General features: G+C 38.7%; 1 protein-coding gene across 3 annotated transcripts in view; it reads right to left on the reverse strand.

Annotated features, from left to right (window-relative positions):
- The window catches only part of UBE2E2 (ubiquitin conjugating enzyme E2 E2), a 326,256-nt gene that overhangs the window by 23,920 nt on the left and 277,974 nt on the right, over window positions 1-24,362 (reverse strand). For all 3 annotated transcript variants that reach the window (XM_074371691.1, XM_074371697.1, XM_045511241.2), the window contains one exon: window positions 22,414-22,561. In XM_074371691.1, the coding sequence (XP_074227792.1) occupies window positions 22,414-22,561 (148 nt within the window). The remainder of the gene's footprint in view (window positions 1-22,413; window positions 22,562-24,362) is intronic.

Genomic DNA, 24,362 nt, shown 5'->3' on the forward strand with positions numbered 1-24,362 from the left:
CCCCGGACATCAGTTCACAGACAAGACTAGCAGAATGCTGTTACAATGCCAAGGGAAGACACCCTGCAGCTAGAGGGACCCTGGAAAAGATGTGGGAACCTCGGAAACACCAGATGCCAGTACTGGCAGAGGTACTACTGAGGAAAAAGTGGATGCTACACAGAACTTGTGCAGAGAGCATTCACACATCACTCCCGTCTGTATGCAGGTCCTCAGGCACTTCAGGACTGCAGGTAGCTTCTGCCTCACTCTGAACTGCCAATCCTAAGCCCACAGTGAAAACAGTGCTCCTGGAGATGTGTGATGTGCCCCTTTTATAACGCGCATGTCGGGGTGCTGCTAGGGGCCTGTGATGTATTCATAACAATGTCATGTTTGAGGGAGATTTGTCTTAAACCAGCTTCTGGCATCTTGCTCACACAGAGCTCCCCTCTTCCTCTTCACGCTGTTTGTATGGATCGAGGGGGCCCTCTGGACAGGGTGGGTTTGAGGAGACAAGCCCCCTTATTTGGGGCAGATGGAAGGGTGCTGAATGAGCTGCACAAGTTCCATCTCGGTCTAATGCATTTGACTATTAAGGACCCACCTGCTAAGGGAAGCTGATGACTGAAAAGGGCTGAGTTACTGCCACCCCTCCCCCTCTCCCACACCTCCACCACCCCTCAATTAGCTGCGCTGTGCGTGTCCTTCCCCGCCTAAGGGGTAGACACTGCAGAAACGCTGGTAAAAGCATTCTGGGCTCCCTAAAAGGGCACCTTGTACCCCAGCCTTGGGGCTGTATTGGCAGCAAGTGGCTTCTACTGCAGGACAGCCTAAGGCAGAGGGTTCCATCACTGGTCAATGTGGTCTTCAAGGCGAACACAAGTTCTGGCCCCAGCTTCTGGATTTCAGTGATAATTCAGTTACTATCAAACTCTTGCACTTTAATGTCCTCAAGAGCAGGGACTTTAACCTGAGTATTTTAACTATTCCCACCTTCCTGGCCTTGGGCCTGAACCAGAGCTTGGTAAATGTCTGTTGGACAACCAAGTGACTGAACTTAAGGCACCAATATCCGTGCACAGGAGCTCCCTCTTGGACTATGACCAGCTGTGAGGAGCACGGGCTCTGGAGTCAAACCCCTTGAATGTAAACCCCAGTTCTGACCCATCCGTGGACAAATCACCTTAATTCTCTGAACCTGCTTCTTCACCTGCAAATAGCAGATACCATTAGTGAACACCCCAGAGAATGGATAAGAGGGTTAGATGAGAGAATGACACTCAGGTTGCTTCCATATCTTGGCTACTGTAAATAATGCTGCTATGAACATTGGGGTGCATGTATCTTTTCAAATTGGTGTTTTTGGTTATATATCCAGGAGTGGAATTGCTGGGTCATATGGTAGTTCTATTTTTAGTGTTTTGAGAAACCTCCATACAGTTTTCTGTAGTGGCTGCACCAACTTACATTCCCATCAACAGTGTAGGAGGGTTCCCTTTTCTCCACATCCTTGTCACTGTCTGTTATTCATGGTCTTTTTGATGATGGATGCTCTGACAGGTGTGAGGTTTTCTCATTGTGGTTTTGATTTGAATTTCTCCAACAATTAGTGATGCTAAGCATCTTTTCATGTGCCTGTTGGTCATCTGCATTTCCTCTTTGGAAAAATGTTTATTTAGTTCTTCTGCCCATTTTTAAATCACGTTTTTTGGATGTTGAGTTGTATGTGCTGTTTATATATGCTGGATATTAATCCCTTATTAGTCATATCATTTGGAAATATTTTCTCCCATTTAGTAGGTTGTCTTTTTTTCTTTCATCGATGGTTTCCTTTCTGTGTGAAAGCTTTTCAGTTTAATTCCATCCCATTTGTTTATTTTTGCTTTTATTTTGTTTACTTTAGGGGATAGATCCCACCTCCCACCCCCAACCAAACTGCTGTGATTTATGCCAAAGAGTGTTGTGCCTCTGTTTTCTTCTAGGAGTTTTATAGCATCCAGTCTTACATTTAGGTCTTTAGTCCATTTTGAGTTTAATTTTGTATATGGTATCAAAGAATGTTCTAGTGTCCATCAACAGATGAATGGATAAAGAAGATGTGGGGTGTGTGTGTGTGTGTGTGTATACACACACACACATATTTATTCCACAATGGAATACTACTCAGCCATGAAAAAGAACAAAATTTTGCCATCTGCAGCAACATGAATAGGCTCGGAGGGCATTATGCTAAGTGAAGTAAGTCAGAGAAAGACATGCTGTATGATATCACTTATATGTGAAATCTAGAAAATACAACAAACTAGGAAATATAACTGAAAAAAGCAGACTCATAGATACAGAGAACAAACTAGTGGTCACCAGTGGGCAGGGGGACAACGTAGGGGTGGGGGCAAGTGGGAGGCACAAACTATTGGGTGTAAGACAGGTGAAGGATCTATTGTACTACATGGGTAATACAGCCAATATTTTGTAATAAATGTTAATGGAAAGTAATCTTTAAAATTTGTATAAAAATAAAAAACAGATTTAGAAAAATGAAACTTAAAAAAAAAAAAGATAACGAACGAACAGCCCTAAATATGGTGCCTGGGACTCAGTAGGTTCAAAACCGGGCAGCTGCTGCGGGCTGTTGTCCCTACCCCTCCTACTGTCATTACCATCAGCAAACCCAGCAGAAGAAAAGTCAACAGCCACTAGTCCCCTCACTGCCGCCTGGTGTTGGTGCTGTGGGATTCATTCCATTTCAGCTGAAGCAGCAGAAAGGGCGTCTCAACATTCCTTTCCTGTCTTTCCCAAACCTGAGTCAAACTGTCACTTGACAGGTTAACCTTTAGGGTATGCTGGGGTCTGGGGTCTCTAGGGAACTGCTTTTAGAAAGTGGATGGTGTGATTCTTTAAAAATTGTTTCATTGTGATAAAATATACATAATGGAAAATTTACCATTTTACCCATTTCCAAGTGTGCAATTCAGTGGCATTAAGTACGTTCACATTGTCTTGGATGGTGAATCTTGATGGGTTTGTGTCAGGGATTCCCCAGGGACAATTTCAAGGATGTTTTTTCCCCTTCAATTTCAGTGACGCTCCTGAGAATGAGCAGGGCCCCCCAGGAGATGCCTGAGGATCAGCTTTGGTTCAGACACTGCACCACACACAGCCTTCAGGCCTCGGTACCCAGCAAGATTAACTAAGACCTTGGTCTAAGTTTTTTCCCACCATAAAAACATTCATTTTCACCGGAGGTGAAATCATCAAACAGTGGCTGGTGAAAACCCAACTTTGGTCATGTGGATACATAATTAAGACAGGAAATTAGATCTAAATTTTCTCTCTTGGGCCACAAATAGAAAATCTACGCAGTAAATAGATTTCAGGGGGTGAGATGACAGCATGGGGTAAATGTATCACTGCTTACATGGCATAACACCTACCGCCTCTACAGCTATTTAAAGAACGTTAGACTAGAGAACACTCAAGGAGAAAACATAGCCATTTAAGACTTTCCCTCTTGGTGTTACATTTTTCATCCTGTCTTCTGATTGATTACTACTATGCAGTGTATGTCATTGGGATGATATATTAAAATAAACATGTAATGTACATTTTTAAAGTAAAAATGAAAACTTCCGTAAAAGCATTCTAATTATCTATTAAGAAGACCACAAGAGGGACAAGAGATTACATTTTTCCTGATGCCCAGAAGATGGAAGATGATGCCTGTTGCTCCTACACTTGCCAGTTCCAAGTGGGTACCTCGGGGAGTCACCACATTGCTGCCGGCCAAGAAGAGCTAAGGAACACTTCTTGACCGAAACCCCTTGAAGAAAGTGGAAATTAATTTTCCTTTAATTCTGAAATGTGTTATTATTTTTATTTCCTACTGAGTTTCTAAATCTCTGTAAATTTAACATAGTAGAAGTAAGCAGTAAATATACCCATTAGTAATTATTCATAAAAAAGAAATCAATTCCTCAAGACAAAGAAGGAGATTTTGTAACTTTAAGAATGAATCATCGGTGACTGGAGTGAAGAGAAAGAGACTAATGCTTTACAACTATGAAGGCTGCAGAGAATGTTTACAAACTGACCATAACTCGCTGCAAGTCTGAGTAATGCAGTTATTTGCACATTTCTACTACAGCCGGCACAAATTTCTGACCAGTTTAACAAGTAAAATTTTGGTTCTAATTAAGTAAATGGCAACTAGTCAATTCTAAAGCATTAACATTTCAAGAAGAAGAGAGCTGAATAAATTTGAAAATATTAATTAAAAACTATAATAATGTTTCAGAAACTAACTTACAAGGTTGCCTTTTTATCAACTACATTTTAACTTTAGCTTTTCTCATTTTAATTTACCGATATGTTAAAAATTTTAGTTATACGAAATTTTAAGTTATTTACTAATTCTTAAAAATTCAAACAATAAAACAAATGTAAAAGTAAATCATGAAGATCCTCCTCTCCTACCTCACACCTTCAAATTCTAACTTCCCAAAGAGTATCTGCTTTTTAATAGTTTGGTATCCATGTTTCCTCCTTTCTTCTATGCATTTATAGTCAAATACACTGTGTGAGGGTATTTATGAGTGTGTAAGGCCAGTTTTTTTAATAGATCAAATTACATAATATTGTGGACTTTCCTTTTTCATGACTGCATTATCATCTATTTAACCATTCCGTAAGGATGAACATTAAGAAGTTTTCCAAGAGGGGAGGGTACAGCTCAGTGGTAGAGCACATGCTTAGCATGCACAAGGTCCCAGGTTCAATCCCCAGTACCTCCACTAAAAATAAATAAGAAGTTTCCCAGTTTTTTGCTATTATAAATCATGCTGTGGAGTATTAGCCCTTGTGTGTTTATCCATGGGCACAGCTGAGTATTTATTCAGGACAGATTCATAGAAGTGAGACTGCTGGTCAGAGGTTATGTGCATTTTACATTTTGACAGGTACCTCCAATTTGTCCTCAAAAAAAGAAAAACAACCCAACAATCTACATTCCAACAAACAATGCATAAATGTGTCTTTCCCTATACACTCCCCATATAGGGTGTTATTAATCTTTTTATCTTTGTTGATCTAGTGATTAAAAAGAGAAATCTCATTTTAGTATTTACTGGAGCTTGAACATTTTTTTCTGTTTCTTGGTCATATGTAGTTGTTCTGCAAACTGTTTGCTTAGGTCATTTCCCAGCCTTGCTTACTGAATGTTGGTTCTTCACTTGTTGATTTATAGTTCTTCCTGTATTAGGGATAGTAACTCTCTGCCCACTATGTATGCTTTATATATGCTGCAAGATCACTATCTGTCAACAATTTATGGTATTTTTACCATATGGAATTAAAACATTTTACGTAGTCAAATCCGCTCATCTATTTTTCTTTATGCCTTTTGGGTTTTTAATCTTGCTTATAAAGGCCTTTCTCCAATTCCAAATTTTACTTTAGGATGTTCATAAGCTTTCGTATGTTTTATTGAAAAGATATGTTTTGAAATATATTTTCACTGGGTATAGAATTCTAGGTTGACAGTTTTTCCTTCAGTACTTTAAAAACATAGTTCAACTGTCTTCTGGGTTGCACAGTTTCTGAACAGACGTTTGCTGTCATTCTTATCTTTGCTTCCCTGAAATAATATGACTTTTTTTAGGGGGCTGATTTTAATAATTTCTCTTTATCACTCTTCAGCAATTTGATATGATGTGCCTGACTGAGTGTGGTTTTCTTCATTTTTTTTTTTTTGCTCGGGGTTCATCAAGCTCCTTGGATATGTGTGTTTAAAGTTCTCATCAAATTTGGGAAAACAACCACTATTTAGTCTAACTCTAACATCTATATCAGTTCTGGGTCAGTTTCAAGTGAGTGGTTATGCTCCTTATCATGTGTCATGTTTCCCTGCTTCTTTGCATGATGGTAATCTTTTCAAAAATTGAAATACAGTTGATGTAGAATATTATGTTAGTTTCAGGTGTACCACATAGTGATTTGACACTTGCATACATTATGAAATGACCACCATGGTAAATCTAGTAACCATCTGCTGCCATACAAAGTTATCACAACATTACTGACCATATTCTTTATGCTCTATATTATACCCTGTGGTTTATTTATTACATCACTGGAGGTTTGTATCTCTCGATCACCTTCGTGTATTTCACCCCTTACATCCACCCCACCTCCTCTGGCAACCACCTGCTTACTCTCTTTACCTATGAGTCTGTTTTCATTGTTTTGCTTTTCAAATTCCACATACAAATGAGATCATATGTATTTGTCTTTCTCTTTCTGACTTATTTCACTTAGCATAATACCCTCTAGATCCACCCATGTTGTTGCAAATGGTGAGATTTCATTTTTTATGGCTGAGGAATACTCCATTGTGTGTGTGTGTACACACACATATGTATCTTTCATATATATATCATTCACACACACACACACATATATGAGGCCTACGTGAGTTCCTGTTTATCATGAGGTCCTTCTGCTCATAGACAGCCTTCTGTAAGCTCCAGGTACTCTGTCTATTGCTTTGTGGAGGCTCTTTCCCTGGCCCCAGGTGGCTTCTTCTGACACATGTGCAGATTCCGATCCCTTTTCAATCTCTGGAGCCTTCTCTCTGTGCAGTCCCTCTTCTTGGATCTCTGCCCCACAAACACAAGCCATCTTGGTCTTCTAAAACTTCCATCTCTGTCCTCAACTCAGTGAGCAAGCTGGGCTCTCCTGTGTCTCCCCCTCTGTCCTGCGCCCTGGAAGCTCCTCCAGGCAGTAAGCTGGGGCAGCGGGAGGAGGGCGCACTTGACTTGTTCCTCTTCTTTCAGGGATGGCAGTCCTGGGCTGACTGTTGCCCAATTTCTAGTTTTCTAGTTATTTAAGCCAACAGTGTAATTCTGGTTCCTGTTATTTCTTCATGGCCAGAAGCAGAAATCCATTCTGATGTATTTTTAAAACATTACAAACAATCTGGATAATAAAGTGTATCTAGTTCAGTAATTATATTTACTTAAACCTCAGTACAAATAGCCAGGTTTCACCCCTATCTTAACCAGACGTAGTCTCTGGTCCTCAGGAGTCTGCTATCCAGTATAAGGCTCTGACATGTTTTAAGCTGTCTTTAGACCTGAGACTTGTATTTTATACAAGTAAGAGTAAAGGAACACTAGGGATGGGAGTAAAGATGAACAAAGGTGTGGGCATGAAACACGGCAGTTTCCCTGGGAGTCTGGCTGGATGGGGTTGCCTGAGGGCATGCAATTTGTACGTTATGGGTGCTGGGAATAAAGAAGCACATGTATACTTCATTTAATACATGACAGGGGATAACACCGAATAATTTAACTTCTCCAGATGATACAGGAGGATCCTGAAGCAGACTGAAATCATTACATCATTAAGTTCAAAATATTCCATATACTGATACTCAAGAGTCTTCAAAGTCTTTGCGGATCCAGTGCCTGTTGCATGTTTACAATGACGCTGCAGCACAGTTGGGGCAGAAGCACCGTCTTTGCTTCACGCAGAGAGCACTGACGTATCTAGTGAGTGAGAGGGCGGGCAATACTCCAGCCTTCCTGGCACCTTCAGAACTCACTATAATCTGGTTCCTCTGGCTTAATCTTTTTTAACATTGCAAAGTATAACTTCCATTGTGTTCATGATCTATCTGGCATTGGGGAGACTAGCAAGGGGTATCATGAGGTTTGCTGAAAAGATGTAGGCAAGGGTGTGTCACTAAGACTTAGAGAAGTCAGGCATAAACGCAGTGGAGTTCAGGGCAACAGCTAAGAGCTAAACAATAAAAACCACCTTCCACTATGGACCAACTCCAGTGTTTTCATTTAAAAACCCTGCCATCCGTATACAGGACAGGGATGTTAAAAACATCAGAATGAGATCATCATGCTGTGTGCATGATACTGCTTTGGCAATGGTACTGACAGAGCATAGGACTTTATTTTAATACATTTTCCAAACTCAATTAAAAAAATTAACTGTTTCCCTGGAAAAAGAGGCCATGGCATTAAGGAGATGTGCACGGGCTGAGAATGGCACCAACTCCAACATTACTCATGGTGTTGGGCACAGTGTCAGAGCTGACACCATACCCCTTTTGAGAGCTGTGGGCCACTCCCGCCCTGGCACACCGGAAGAACAAGAGTCATCACCTGGCACATGAAGTGAAATGGAATATCCCAAGGTGACACTAGGCCAACAGACACTACAGGCAAAGTCATATGGTTATAGAGATAAGAACAAGTAAAGCTTTTAAAAAATAAAAATAAATCAAAACGATAGTTTGGACTTTTTTCATCCTTTAAAAAAACATTTTACTGAGTAAAAGGAAAGTTAAAAAAAGCTGAGTTAAGAGGGGAGCAGCATGGGGAAAAGACAGGCTCTTCAGTCAGTGGTGCTGGGAAAACTAGACATCTACATATACAGGAATAAAAATAGAACATTTTAAAACACCATATACAAAAATAAACTCAAAATGGATTAAAGCCCTAATTGTGAGACTGGAAACCATAAAACTCCTAGAAGAAAACATAGGCAGTACACCCTTTGACCTAAGTCTTAGCAAAATTTTTTTGGATCTATTTCTTCAAGCAAGGGAAACAAAAGCAAAAATAAACAGATGGGACCTAATTAAAGTTAAAAGCTTTTGCACAGCACAGGAAACCACTGACAATATGAAAAGACAATTTACTGAATGGGAGAAGCTTTTTGCAAATGATATGTTTGATAAGGGGTTAATATTCAAAAAATATAAAGAGCTCATACAACTCAATATCAAAAAAAAAAACAAAAAACAAAAAACCCCACAACTCCAAACAACCCAATTAAAAAAAGGACGGAAGACTTGATAGACATTTTTTCCAAAGAAGACATACAGATGGCTAACAGGCACATAAAAAGATGTTCAACAACACTAATCATCAGAGAAATGCAAATCAAAACCACAATGAGTTATCACCTCACACCTGTCAGAATGGCTAGCATCAAAAAGACAACAGATAACAGATACTGGCAAGGATGTGGAGAAAAGGGAACCCTTGAACACTGTTGGTGGGAATGTACATTGGTGCAGTCACTATGGAGAACAGTATGGAGGGTCCTTAAAAATTAAAAATACAATTACCACATGACTCAGCAATTCCACTCCTGGGTATGTATCTGAAGAAGATGAAAACACTAATTCAAAAAAATACATGCACCCCACTGTTTAAAAGAGCATTATTTACAATAGCCAAGATATGGAAGCAACTTAAGTGTCCATCAACAGATGAATGGATAAAGAAGTTGTGGTATATGTGTGTGTGTGTGTGTATATGTGTGTGTGTGTATATATATATAATGAAATATTATTCAGCCATAAAAAAGAATGAAATTTTGCCATTTGTAGCAACATGGATGGACCTAAAGAATACTATACTTGGTGAAGTAAGCCAGACAGAGAAAGACAAATATGTGGAATCTAAAAAATTAAAAAATGAATATAACAAAACAAAAACAGACTCACAGATATGGAGAACAAACTGGTGGTTACCAGTGGGGAGAAGAGTGAGGGGAAGGGCAAGATAGAAGAAGAGGATTAAAAGGTACAAAATACTATGTATAAAATAAATAAGGTACAGGATATACCATATAGCACAGGGAATATAGCCAATATTTTATAATAACTTTAAATGGAGTATAATTTATAAAAATATTGAACCACTATGTTGTACACTTGAAACTAATATAACATTGTAAACTGACTATACTTCAATAAAAATAAAAGAGGGAGAGCAGCAGGTAATCAATAAGGATTGAAAAAAAAAAGAAAGAAAGAAAGAAAGAAAGAAGAAGAATCAGCAGAAAGACCAAGAGGCTGGAAATACAGATAAAATAGAAGAGACCAGCTAGTCGGAAAATGAGAAGGAATAACCAAGGTTACATATTCAGCACAAAGCTCTGTCCTAAAGAAATAAATATGTGCAGGTCCACTTCACCTGCCCTGTATCCAGCTCGGTGATTCCCAAGGAGGATAGGGAAATCCTTCAGGGAGGGAGGGAGAAGTTAAACCAGAGCCTGGGGTGAAGATGGGGTTTGTGCAGAGGGTTTTGTTTCTAAATTATAATGCACAGGAAGTAAAACAGAGCAGTGGCCCTGGGTTAACAGTGACAGGCCAAAGATGAGTAAGAAAGCTTTCAAGAAGTTCCAGTATCGACCTCTTTCAAAAGATGATGTGGGCTGGTATCCTTTTTGGATAACCTCTGATGTGGTTCACTGTCTTCCTCCTAATGGCTTTTGCTACCAGGATTTCTGAAAGAGGTGTCTCCCCAAGGCGGTCACGAGCAGGCTGATGTGGAATGTGGCTCATGCGGAGGTGGCTGTTTCTGTTTGCAGGAGGAGAGAGTCGAGTGCTTCACCTGGAGAGCATCACTCCTCCCCTCAAGTCTGCTCCCAGAGCAGCTTCGTACAAACCCTCTGGGTTTCATACAGACGCTGTAAAGAGTCAGGGTGATCACAGCCGGGACTCCTCAGTGCTGCTGGGGTGGTGTTGGTGGCCTCAGAAGGTGGTCCCCCCGAGAACCCACCTGAAGTGGGAACGTGGCAGCCACCTGGGAACTTGTACCAAGAGAGAAAAACCATCAGGGGCCCACTGCCTCCAGGCAGACAGTTCTTTCCACGTGTGTGAGTGTGTCTGTGTGTGTGTGGGGGGAATGAACGTCCTGGAGGGTGGTTCATGCTGTTCTCACATTTTAAACTGTATTCACTTAAAACTTTTTCTTTTTTTTTTTTTACTGAAGTATAGTCGATTTACAATGTTAGTTTCAGGTGTACAGCAAAGTCATTCAGTTATAACATACATATATATCTATATATTTTTTCAGATTCTTTTCCATTATAGCTTATTAGAAGAAACTGAATGTAGTTCCCTGTGCTGCACAGTAGGTTGTATTCACTTCTTAAATTTACATAAAGTAAAATCCATATTATGTCATTTGTAAACCAGGTAAAGTGTTTTTTTAAAAAATATATTTTTATTGAAGTATAGTCAGCTTACATTGTTGTGTCAGTTTCTAGTGTACAGCGCAATGCTTCAGTCACACATGAACATACATATATTCATTTTCATACTCTTTTTCACCATAAATTACTACAAGATACTGAATATAGTTCCTTGTGCTACACAGTATGAACTTGTTTATTGGATTTTGTGAGAATCCTCCTGTACTTCGAAGCCAGGTGCGTGTTGCTGACGATAAATATGATTAGAATGAGTCCCTCTACCAGTAACAAGCCTTCTGTATTAACAACCCCCAAATTATCAACACACACTGAATGGGGACCCAAGACTGAACTGCAAAATAAATGAACCAGCAAAGAGATAGTATTTAGAGTGTCAAAAGTGGCTGTAGTGAAGATCTAAGGGAATTACACACATGCTAGCCAGCTACTTAATAATCTCATCATTTCTACAGATTTTAAGTGATAGAAAAGACCCCTGGAGCAAATCCTTGCTTGGGAATCACACTGGAAACCTTCCTGTGTGTGCGGAGACCCAGAGACAACAGAACAGCTGGGCAACAACAGACAGGAAAAATGTCTTCTTGTTGGAACAAACTGCTTAGCAAAGCCTGACACAGTTCTGTCTCTCCTGACAGAAGCTGTAAATAAGTCCAAATAGTGAGCGCTGGGTCGTTATGAAATGTGCTCCTCGAACCTCCCATAGCAAGACTTTAATCTTGCCAAAAAAGACCTCACTTTGCCAAAAAAGAGCCAGACGACTTGCAATAAAATACATATGCTTAATAAAACAATTGCAACAGAAACAGAGTAAGTCCTAACACAGAATGTGGAGAGAGGTGTAGTAAAGAAGCACGTATAATTAGCACGCACACTAATTACACGGGTTAATGTAGTTACTGTGACTAAGCATTAAATTAGGGCTGCGCTACCTGATGACTAAAGTAAAAAAAAAAGTGACTACAGAAGAAAGGAGCACTAATTTTAAAGAGTGACAAACTTTTTATTGGTCCTAAACTATTAAAAAAACCCCACAACACTGGGTGAGGTTATCGAGGGGAAAAGGAAAGACCCTGATCTTGTGTAATTCTTTCCCTGTCACTTAAAAAACATTATTTTACTCTAGAAAGAGAATCAGTGAGTCCTTTTTCACTGCTGTTAACTTTAGTTTTAAATTATCTTCATTTAACAATGATAAAGAATCATTCTTTGGAAACAGAGTTCTAAGCAAGAGGCACATTCCCACAGGAGTAAAGGTGGTGTTTGTTTACACTGCCGGTCTGCTTCGCTTTTCAATTTCTTATTTGTGTTTTCAGAGCCTTTCGCTGACAATGGCAGAACAGACATTTCAACAGTTCTAGTCAATTCCCCAAAGAACATCAGAAGCCAAAGATTTGAAGATAATTTAAAGGGAGGAAAAAACCTCAAGTACAGGCAACTTGCGACGTTTTAACACTAAGAAATACATTCGTTAATTGATTTCAGTGGAGGAAGACTTCAGGTTTGAGGAAGTGTAGAAATTTCTAAGTACTGATTTAGACCACCTAGTCATTTCCTTGGTGTTCCTCTAAACAAAAAATAGATCACTGCTGATTTCTAAAAAGGAAAACCCCCAAGTGACATTTTCTAAAAAGTAAACTAAAGAGAATTTTCCTAGTAAGTTAATATATATACAGCAACTTTTTAATGAGATCAACTTCCAAACCAATAAATTAGAGGTTATTATTGCAGGCACAGCAGTAGACTTTTTAGCAAAATTTTTAGCAACAGCAAATCCACGTCTAGATTTTGTATTAATTAAGGGACCATAAAATATGCATAGGGAAATGCTAAGTAGAAGCAGGTCAAAGCCAGGGCTAAGAGTTGAGGTCACTGTATCTAAATTTATACCAGATTATAATGAGACAAATTTAACTGACAAATATACTTTGCTGAGTCCCACTGAATTGGAGTTTGCAGAGCAAAGAGCCTCAAAGGAAAATCAAATACTTATCTTTAAAGGATAGTTGATTTAAGAAAAATTTAATAAGCATGTATTATTTTTATGAGGAAAAAACGATAAAGTTATTTCCGTTTTGAAAAAAGAAAAAGCCAGCACAGATACACAATCAAGGACTACATACATCTAGAACCCTTTTTTCCCCCACCTTAAGATATCCTTTCCCCCAGAACACTATGAATACACACATGGCCAGAGCTGAGTACCCCAAATACAACTCCTGTAGAGAAATCAAAGGCTTCTCTTTGCCTAGTAACGCTAACTGCAACTTTTAAGTCACCTTTCCAGAGAATTAAACAGACAAGCAAACAAAAACCTCCCCTGAAGAGTAACCTTTCACCTAAAAACTTTTACCCAATTGAACACAGGCTATTTTGAACTCAGATCTGATTAGTCTCGACTCTAAGCTATCGACAGTATTCTGAATGTGACTCCCCTGAAAGGATGTGTTCTCTGCACAGAACTATTCCGGAAAAGGCTGAAGTTACAATGGGCCAGCCATCTGTGACCCTTGCCTAGATAAAAACTGTCCACGTCCCTCAGGTAAATGCACCCTCTTACAGAGGATCAGGCGTGGCTGGCACTCTTCTGTGTCTTTGCCCCAGGGATGCAGGCTTATTTATTCATGCACTGTAGGTGAGTGCTCTTTCCTAGAGTTTATCTTATAAAAACCTAAGGCTGGCATTCAAAGCTGGATATAGTATAAAGGCATCTCCTCCACGCCTCCATTTATTCTAATTTCTCTTGTGTATTTGAATTAGACTGAGTACAAACATGTTTCCATTAAGGGAGCCAGTCTGTGCCAAAAATCAGTTGCTGGAGAGCGCGTGTGGCCACGATGCTCTGAATAAAAGGCGACAAGGTGACACTCTCGCTGGTGTGAAGTTGCCCTGACAGGTGCTACCTATGCACACACTGGGCCAGCTTTTGTAGGCTGGCCTAGGCACTTGAATATTGTAACAACATGATTTATCTGGGGAGATGTCCTCACAGGAAAGGCAATGCTGAGTGCTGAATCAGGGGAAAAAACTGTTTTGTTTGTTTTTTTTCTAATAGAGGTACTGGGGATTGAACTTAGGACCTCACGTGTGCTAAGCACACACTTTATGCTGAGCTATACCCCTACCCCCAAACTCTGGTATTTTTAAGAAAAAATAAATGGGGGCATTCATCACTCAAGTTTAAAAATGCTTCATTTGGCTTCTCCATTGTATACTTTTACGCAGAAAATTTTTCAAATATATCTAAAGTATTTTGCTTTACAATTTTTTTCCTCCAGGACCACACCTGTCATGGAAAGAAATATGCCTACAGTTCAAAGGAACTCTTATAATGCTTATTATGAAAGTTCTTCACCAGTATTAACACAACCAGAAATGCAACACCTGTAACGAGCATTAGGCTCCAGCATCTCTTAAAAGACAAACATACAGAGAAGAAAAGAGAAAGAAGTTATCGCTGTTGTGTAGGAATGACACAACATCTCGGTCCGATATTTTAGAAACATCTTCTCTTAAAATAAGAATTACTGCACGTGCCATTGCTGACAGCACCTGGCCCAGGCCTGGTGCTGAGTGGAAGGCTGAGTTAGAAGGTGAGGGAAAGTAAAGACAACTGCTGAGTAGTGAAGGATGCCAGACATTGGTAGGGTTAATGTTAATTCTTCAAATTTTCATAATTATGGTATTTCTCCCAAGACACAATAAGATCTCAAATATCCAAATTAAAAAAGCAAAATGTTAATCAATCATCTGATGTTTTGTCCACACAAGTAAATTTCTGGATGATTAGAAGAGTTTTATTATGTTGTTTCAGAATTCTAAAATTTCTTGTATTAATCTAAAAAAAAGACAAAAAAAGAACACTATGAACTCATCTACAAAACAGAAACAAACTTGCAGACACAGTAAACAATCTTATGGTTACTGGGAAAAGAGGGTGGGAAGGGATAAATTTGGGGAGTTTGAGATTCACAAATGTTAGCCACTATACAAAAAAAACAGATTAAAAAAGGTTTCTTGTGTATAGCACAGGGAACTATGTTCAATAAAAAAATAAATAAAACAAAATTTCCCGTATTAAAACACTGTAGTACACTGTAATGATTTCAAATACATATTATTTAAATAATTTACCTTCATTTCTCCTTAAAAAAACAAGACTTTACTCAGTGGCCTATCTTCCACAGCAACACAGATTGCACCCTTCAGTAATAAATATTAACAATTCTGAGGCAACAACCCGTTCTGAAGTTGACTGTAGCATCTCTTTTAAACAAGGCTGCCATGGAAATTAATGGTATAAAGCAGTTACCATCTGAGAATAGCTAGCCTGTGTGAAAAAAGTCCTCGCTAACTTTTAAGAATACCCGAGCCCCAAATAAAGCTAAGTTTTGAATCTCTATTAGGTGAGGGATACGTTAGGGTTCATTATAACCTTTTTCTCTACTTCTGTGAGCATGGAAAGCCCGCTTTCACCTGTAGAGCACAGGGAACTATGCTCAGTGTCTTGTAATAGCCTACAATGGAAAAATGCCTGAAAAAGAATGTACAGATGTACATAAATAACTGAATCACTTTTCTGTACTCTTGAAACTAACACAACTATATTGTGTAAATCAACTATACTTCAATTTAAAAAAACTACAGTTGTAAATCAACTATACTTCAATAAAAAATCAACTATACTTCAATTAAATAGTAACTCAACTATACTTCAATTAAAAAAAACTTCACCTCTTTCCTTGGTAAAGTGGAGTCCACTGGCCATCTAGTTTAAATGTTTTACTAGTATTTCCTGTATGCACTTAAAAGTATTAGGTCTTCACTCATTTAGAATTTCCCACCATTCATTAAAGAATTACTAATCAGGCTGACCTCTGAATCAAACTGAAATGGTGAGATCTTTACTGTACATGCTGTCATGGGAATCAGAATCCTACAAAGGGCGAATGGACGGACAGCTCTCTAACTAACGGTCAAAAAGAGACAGAGGCGGAACTTTGAGTGCTGGCCTTGGAGTTCCGCCCGCCGCTTTAGGAAAGCTGTCACACAGCGCTTTCCGGGTCACAGCTATTCCCTAGGCCAGAGGTAAGGAAATGGAAGTCAGAAAAAGAAACAGGACGATCATCAATACAGGCTGTATTTTCTTCTTTGCCAGTCGGAGCAACTTCCCCAAAGGCCCTTTTCTTCAGTTAAGACATGAAGGTGAAACTTTACAGGCACGTTTTAAGTGCATCGTATCCCATATAGCAAGAACTCTGGTAAAGTCGTTTTTACTATCTTTAAAAGAACCAAACCGACTAAGGAGATACATTTATGAAAGCAACAAAGTTTTTCTAGGTCAGCATTTCTGGACAATGACCTATCAAAAAAATAATGAACAGCTAATGTTCTTTTTAACCCAGGCAGACTGGATGCTCAGGAAAGACAGCAAAGTGATGGTTAAATAAAGACTTGCCTGCACAAAGCAGAAACACGGGGGCTGATTAGGACACTTGTACCTACATCTCTCACCTACACACTGAAGTCCCCGCTCCTTTCCTAGCAACCGTGACGCCATGAGGAGTCCTTTGCACTAGTCTAAACCCATGGTCAGGTCATTTTTGCTTTCCTTTATCATTCTCTATTTCCTAGAAAACCATTCTTTGATAAAATGCTACGTACTATGGATCTCTTTCATGATTATATATCAGCACCCCTTGTAAGATAACTAAAGAGTTTCTTTTTATAGAATGACAAGGAAGGGAAACAATCCTTTTAATAGTATTTAAAAGTCACATTTATAAATATATAGGCAAGGTGAATATCACAGAATCGCTATTTTCTGTTTTTTTAACCTAATTTATGATAGTATAGAGTGGTTTCTGTGAAACTTCTTTAGTTCTCAACACTGAAATGTTCTTTTCTTTAATAATGCATATTCCCTGATTTTATTCATCCTTTTCAAAGAAGCCTCAGTTTTTCTAGAACCTCCACCCCATAGATCATGTTTCCAAACTGATCTGACTAAGCCCATAGGAACTCGTGGGTCAGGAGGAGGCAGTGTCCCAGGACCCGACAGCTAATACTGAGCTAGAACCCAAAGCCCTTTATACAGTTTTTTGGACTTTATTTACTCTCCTGGTATTTAAAACACCAGGTAGATTAATTAACTACATACAACTACAGCTTTGTTTTTCCTTTGGATACGGTGTCCGAGAAGTTAAATGACTACAAATTACAGTCTATCTACATCCATATTTTGGAAGTACTGATTAGAATGACTTTTGGAATTAAGCATGTAATATTCTACAAGAGAAGCCAATTCTTCACAAATGAGGAATACAGTTTGAAGTCAGCTATATGTTGTACCATGTATTTCTAAGGTTTTTACTTGAAAAAAAGAGTTATAGGCATCAGACAAAACCTTATATCTGTAGCCATCTGTAGAAAAAGCAGCTTTTTTTTTTTTGTGCACTTCTGCTAAGATAGCCTGCTTTGAAAACAGGTAGGCTTATCATTTTTACAGCTTTACCTAAATTTCGGTCAGATAAATAGTCCTCTGCCAGTTTCCAAGGGCAGCAGTGGAATGGGGTAAGCAGAAGCAAGGCTGCACAGCTGTCATAAGCAATGGCTTCCTCTTAAGTTCCATTTAGGTCCCTGTCATCAGTCTGAGAGCCCACACACTTCGTGCATATAATCCACACAAACACACCTGTGTTGAAATAATTCTATTTTATGGTCCCCACCCCCTCAGTAGTCACAATCAATTAGAAAATTTTGATATTTAATAGTAATACCATTTACTATGTATTCACAACCAGGTCAAAGAGAATCAATGAATAACAATCAAAGTTAGGGTGTATCTGAGACAACTGATAGCTAAGGATTGTATTAGGCATTTAAAAAGAGGAGAGACCTGAAACCAAGGGCTGTGATGCAGGGAATGGAGGGGGCCGTCTGAACACTAAACGGGCCCCGGGGAGCGGATTCCTCTCTCTCCGTTTGCTCAGCCCATGTGAGAAAAATAAAGTTCTTACCAATGAAGCTGCAGCTGTGTGCACCCTCGGCTTAATCACTGTGTAAGGCTGAGGGTTAATTGGCTGCCATTCTTAGCTCTACTTGTTGTTCTAATAAAGATTTGCATAAATCTAAGACTGGGAGTAACTGAGCCTTGATTTTGATTTGGAAGATGATGTTGAGGGAGTGGAGAGCGCCTCCATCCTGAGTGGGATGTCTGCGGGATGCTCAGAGCATTTTCTCGTGACCTGGCCTGGGCAGTTCCGCCACTGTTTGAAAAGTGGTGGACAGAGACGGTTGCTCAGGAACGCAGGACCTTCCTGGTCCAGGCTGCACCACAGGCAGCCTATAGTGTGAAGTAGATGATAAAGGAATGAAATACACAGGGTTTACTTACAAAGAACTCAGTGTGTATCTCTGAAAGGTAAGGACACATAAAAATTTATGATCACAATTCCGTTTCATTATGCCTAAACACTTCTGGCAATAATTCCTCAATATCAGATATTCAGTTTTCAAATTTCCAATGATCTCCTAAGAGTCATGTGTTTGAGGAGAAATTTTTCAGTGATACGATATCAGAACCACACAGAATCAAACAAGCTCGTAACACTTCAGAAAAAGCAAGAGTTGCAGAGTAGAAAGCAGAACTGAGATTAGTAAAATAATGCCAGATGATATGCAGATTTATTTAAAAAAAAGATTAGAAATATTTCTGGACATTTCTCTGTGAATAAAGCATCTGGAACAGGAAAACTGTTAACCTTGTTTTATCTCCTAATTGTCAGTGTTCTCAGGATAGTTCTTTTTGTAAGAGGGAAAATACCCATTATTCGTAGGCCCAGAGACCATAATATAGGCATATTTTAAATAATAAATAACTAGATTTCATAGGAAGAATATGATAAAACATCTAAGAGGTTTTTTTTAAAAGAAACAGCCACAAAATAGCAAAAACAGACTTCAAAAGATGAAATCAAACAGAACAGAGCTTCAATTTTATACATGCTTAAGAAGAGTGTTAACAAATAAAAGCATTCTATGAAAAATGGAAATGTGTTCAGTACTCTAAACTTCAGCAATTCGTGGATTCAACCATGTTCCCCAGGCAGGACCACAGTCAGAGGATCTGGGGAGCTGGCGCTGATCTTCTGAGCTTATCAACCTCTCCTCCTCTCAGATGCCACTCTGTTCCCCACGAGTGTGTTACAGCCAAACTCTGGCAGCCAGCTGTGTCTGACAAATCAGAGTGCCGTGTCAGGCTCAATAAACACCACTGTGGAGTGTGAACAGCCCCCTAAGGCCAGCCTGGACCATGGCACTGGGAACAGAATGATTCCCACTGGTGCACCCATCAACTGGCTGATAACTTTGGACATTTGCCACCTGAAAGATAATCTCTCCCAAGAGAGAATCCTTCCCGAGAGATAACAGAGTAGGCGTGACTAATTCAGGAGTAGGCTTTTTTCAGATTATAAAATCAGTGCCAAGGAGGTGGTGGTAGAAATTACTCAATACTACTATCTTCTCTCAGTTAAATTCAGCTAAGGAGGTACTGATCCACCATCTGGAGTCCTAAATACTGTGGCAAGTAACATCAATAACAACCCACAACTGTTTGCAAAGGGTTTCACATACACCATCTCATTTTAAACTCACAGGAATCCTGTGATCTAGGTAGGGCTGCTGATAATCTGTATTATATAAGAAACTGAGGCCGAGGAACATTAAATGATTGGTTCAAGATCACACAAGTAATAAACAATGGAGCTGGTTTTCCAATCTACATCTGCTTACTATAAATACCATGCAAGAAAGACCGCATAGCCCCACCCTGAAGCACAAAACATTTGTTTCTAAATGGACCAAAAATTCTTGAAAGAGACGAATGTAAATTATGAGAAAAGGAGGAAAAAACATTTTAAAAAATAGTTTATGTAAGAACAAGAGTCAGTTAAACCTGTATCTTTGTGTAAAGCCTGCTTCTGAGCTGATAGCATTTCTGGTGTTAAAATAGTTCCACAGACTCAATGTAGGAAAATCTTCTTTCTTCACATTCTATCAAACTTACATTTGTGATCATCTGAAAATAGGTTACATTGAAGTTTAACAGAAATCTTGGGAGAAAAATTGACAGCGATTGGAAGGATGTGTACCAGAAAACAGTGTGAAATAAATTCATCACTCAAAAGAGTGGACGTTTTGACTTGTTTAAGGTAACTCTTTTTAAGACTCTAGAAGTGTGAACATACATATAGATGATGTGTCAATTAGAAAACTTTTTTATGTGTGTTAAAGTATGCACGCTTAGTTTGTTACCGTGTATTTCACAAATGGCAGCCTTAAGTGGATAGGGCTATCTCCAGTTGGTGAAACGTAAGAAACATTATGATCTTTAGGCTTTTTCTTACTATCAATAGCTTAATTTTCAAAAATCTATTTATTTTATTAATGTGATTTTGCTTTAGGCAGGGATGAGTTTTCTTTTTCTTTCCTTCCTTTTTTTTTTTTCAGAATGTATCTGCAATTGTCTGAGATACAGAAAAAGAAAACTAATTTGCTCAACATAAACCTTTCTGATTGCTGGGAAAAGGCTTTGGTAGAATGCAGGAACATCTGTGCAGAGGACAGACTCTTTAACATAAGCTGAGTCAGGGTGATGGGTCCACTTCAGCTGACCTGGAGATCAAGCAGGCCTGGTTTCCACTGGGGTAAGGACTGCCTCTCTCTCTGGTGCAAGTTTTCTAAGTGAGAAATTACATCTTATTCCGTGTATAAGAAGTGAAGCTGTCTTACTCATCTTGTGCTCGGAAGTGCCTCATAAAGAGTAGAGTCTCAAAAGTTTTTTACTTTCTTTCTCTTCCCCCTAGTTTTATTGAGATACAACTGACATATAACACTACAAATTTCAGGTGTACAGCATAATGACGTGACACCAAAAGTTTCATGAATAAGTGACTTGCCTCTTAAAATAAATTTTTCTCTCAAAAAAAAAAAAAAAACCCCTCCAAATTTCAGCAAACCCCAGAAGTACTTTTTGGAAGTGGGGAGGCAGATGAAGTTCTGTGTTCCAATATTCCCAAAGGGAAATAACACACACACACACACACACACACACACACACACACACACACACACACACACACAGCCTTTTCAGGCCATTACCTCCAAATGAGGCTATACGCAGTCTCAGACATAAACAGGACTAAAATAGGAATACAGAAGTTGAAAGAACCAAGTATTTGCCATTCAGTTTTAAATTAGTGCATCATAATTGAATGTCACCATCTGGCATGAAATATGAATTAATTGAAAATAGTTTATAATGATCTTGCACAATTATATTTTATCTTCTTCTTGGTATTAAAAGCATTATTATATGTATTCTACATATATCACAATTTAATTAAATTCTATTTTTATATTTCTGCATTAAAAAAGTTTTTATTACTGAAAAATAACAAACATAGAAAAATTTGAAAAGATGCTAATTTCTTCATGTTTTATAAACCAGCCAGGGTCCTCAGAGAGACCTTGATTCCTACTTGTCATTTCTCTCTTGTCTAAAATTTCACTTAACTAGTGAGCTTTTTCCTAAAAATGGAAGGTGGGCTCTCATAAAATAGTAAGACTATTAATTAAATACTCTAAGAAGAATTTCTCACTGAGAACATCAATGAAAACACCAAATGAAAAACCTTTGGATTTTTGCATTTTCCAAAATAAACCCAAATACGTAAAAAATTGGCAATTGGTTTGTCTTTAGTTAAAGAAGCTGATCAGAGACATATAACTAAATATCTAGGAACACACAGGAAGCCTGAACTCTCAGTCTTTAGCACACCAGCAAGCCACAAAGGCTTGGCCATAAGATCTTTTCAGTTTTCCCAGGAAGCTGTATTTCCTGCTTTACTAAAAAGTATTTCCTAGTTCAGGGGCTTTTTTGCTGTAATAGCTGGTGGGGATACAACGTTATTAAAACGCCAAAAAGGTCACGTCCATGTGGTGTTGCCTGGTTGCTATCAGATTTTAATAGCTCGCATTTCCCAAATTAACATCTTCTGGTAGGCATCTAATTAAAAATTAAGCTATTCAATTTGAATTTGTATTATTCTTTGGCAGCAGGATGTAATGCGCTCTTTAAACGTGCTTTCCCATCTATAACGATTTTTCATTAATTTTTATCACACTGTGCTTTTTCCTTCTTGGCAAATACTAGGTTTTAAAAAGACTAATGACCAGACCCAACTGAAAAAGAAAGCAGTTACAGATTCTGGAAATTTTCAATCAGTAATAGCAAAAATAATAGTGACGGTTAGTGGTGGTGGTGGTGGCGGTAGGAAGCAATTGACTGAGGGCTGACATTTAAGTCCTGAGTGGCTGCAGCTCCACACCAGGTTTAGGGTCTCTTACCGGGATTGCAGTCTGTAAGTAGTGAGCAGATGGAGAGGAGGACTTTAGAGATGGTGAGGGCCGGACTCCAGTTATCCTTCAGGATGTCCAGACAGATCACGCCTTGGCTGTTAATGTTACAGTGATAGATTCTTGTTCGGAAGGTAACCTAGAAGAGAATGTAAAGTTGGTATAAATAGACATACCTTTTACTAGACAAAATAATCCAAGGGCCATTGGTCCACCATGTGCTGAATTTCTCCTTAGGCACACGAGAAGGATCAATAAACAAAATCATTACTTTAGAACTTGTCATTCTGGGCACAGACAAGTGGCCAGCGGCCAAACCATGACATTCTCCTTTTGATGAAGAGTCTAATCATTTAATTAATGTTCTGGGGACTTACTTTCCTCTCTGCACAATTGCAGGAATGCTCATGAGGGGAAAACTAAGTCTAACTTCTAAAAAAACTTTAAAGAAAAAAATTTTCAAAAACTAAAAACTTCAAAGGGAAGTTTTGTCAGATGCCAGTTATTTGAAGGATTTTGTACATTTATAAAATTAAAAAAAAAAAACCCATGGCGATTCTACAAAAGGAAATGAATATTTTACGCTACAGTTTAAAAACATAAGTAGGGCACATATGTAAACAATACATTTAGTTTCCAGAAAAACTATATTAATTATAACTTAACAAACCTTTTCCTCCTTAAATTCTCTATTTTGAATGTAATATGAGTGCAGCCTACTTTTAATTGCTAGATCACAAGTATACTTTGCTTAGCATAATTTTGAAACATGGTTATAAACACTTTAAAAGGATTTTGGCTGAAAATGTTAAGTCCAAATCAGTTTTATAACTGATAAAATTCTGCTTTACAAACTTCTTACATAAGCAACAATAAGGTTTTTATTGCTATTTATTCATATTGTGCTTACAAATGTTCCAAAAATTTCAAATTGAAATATTAAAAAAGTCCTGATGTTCTAAAGACCAGTCCTTCTGGTACCCTGTGTTCAAAATGATTTTGAACCAAGAAACACATGGCAGATCTTTGATGGCGCTGCCGCCCCACCAGGGCACTGTGTATCCACTCAGACAACAGATTTGCTTAATTCATATGATATCAAGGTCAGAAAGGACAGATCGGGTCTTCTACAAATGTTCAACAGCATGGTACCATTTTCAGGCTAGAGCAGCCCTCCTTACGGGAACTGCCCTTTTGGCAATACACCAGGTCAGATAACCCTGACATCTCCCCACCCCAACATACACCCAAACACCCAGAAATGTTGAAGAAAATATAACTAGCATTCTTTAAAACACATAGTTGATTTGCAGAGGGCATCCCCAGAGGCCCTAACTGAGAACCAAAAATTACAGTGAGCACCTGATCTAACAGTGTAGCCGCCAGGGGTTGTGATGCCCTCATGGACACAGAAGATGAAACCTGAGGTCTGCATGTCACAAGGGGTTGGTATTGAGACCCCTTCCATAAATCAGGACACCCGAGCAGCTAGCCTGAGAGGCTGGACCTGAAAAGATGATGCTTTGTGGGAGAGAGAGCTAAGAAACTTGCTGGAGAAACCCTGGGCACGGGAGTTGGGAGAAAAGTGTTTCCCCTGAGAATTCTAAATCCTGGGCACATATACTATGTAAACAGTCGCTAAAAAAAGAGCTTAAATGACTATATTACTATCAGATCAAATACACACTTAAGGCAAAGGGTATTTAAGGCAAATGTGAATAAAAAGAATAACTGCATTATGATGAAATGAATAATTCATCAGGGAAGTATAACACTTCTGAATGTGTTATACCTAACAACACAGCCAAAAGTATAAACAGTAGAAATTGGCAGCATTATAAGGAGAAAATGACACATCTACAATCAAAGAGGGACATTTTCACTGCAGTAGATGATAGGTCAGCCAGACCAAAATGTAGTAAGATATGAAAATATGAAAA

Source organism: Camelus bactrianus, chromosome 1 (assembly GCF_048773025.1).
Source record: "Camelus bactrianus isolate YW-2024 breed Bactrian camel chromosome 1, ASM4877302v1, whole genome shotgun sequence".
Classification (NCBI taxonomy): domain Eukaryota; kingdom Metazoa; phylum Chordata; class Mammalia; order Artiodactyla; family Camelidae; genus Camelus; species Camelus bactrianus.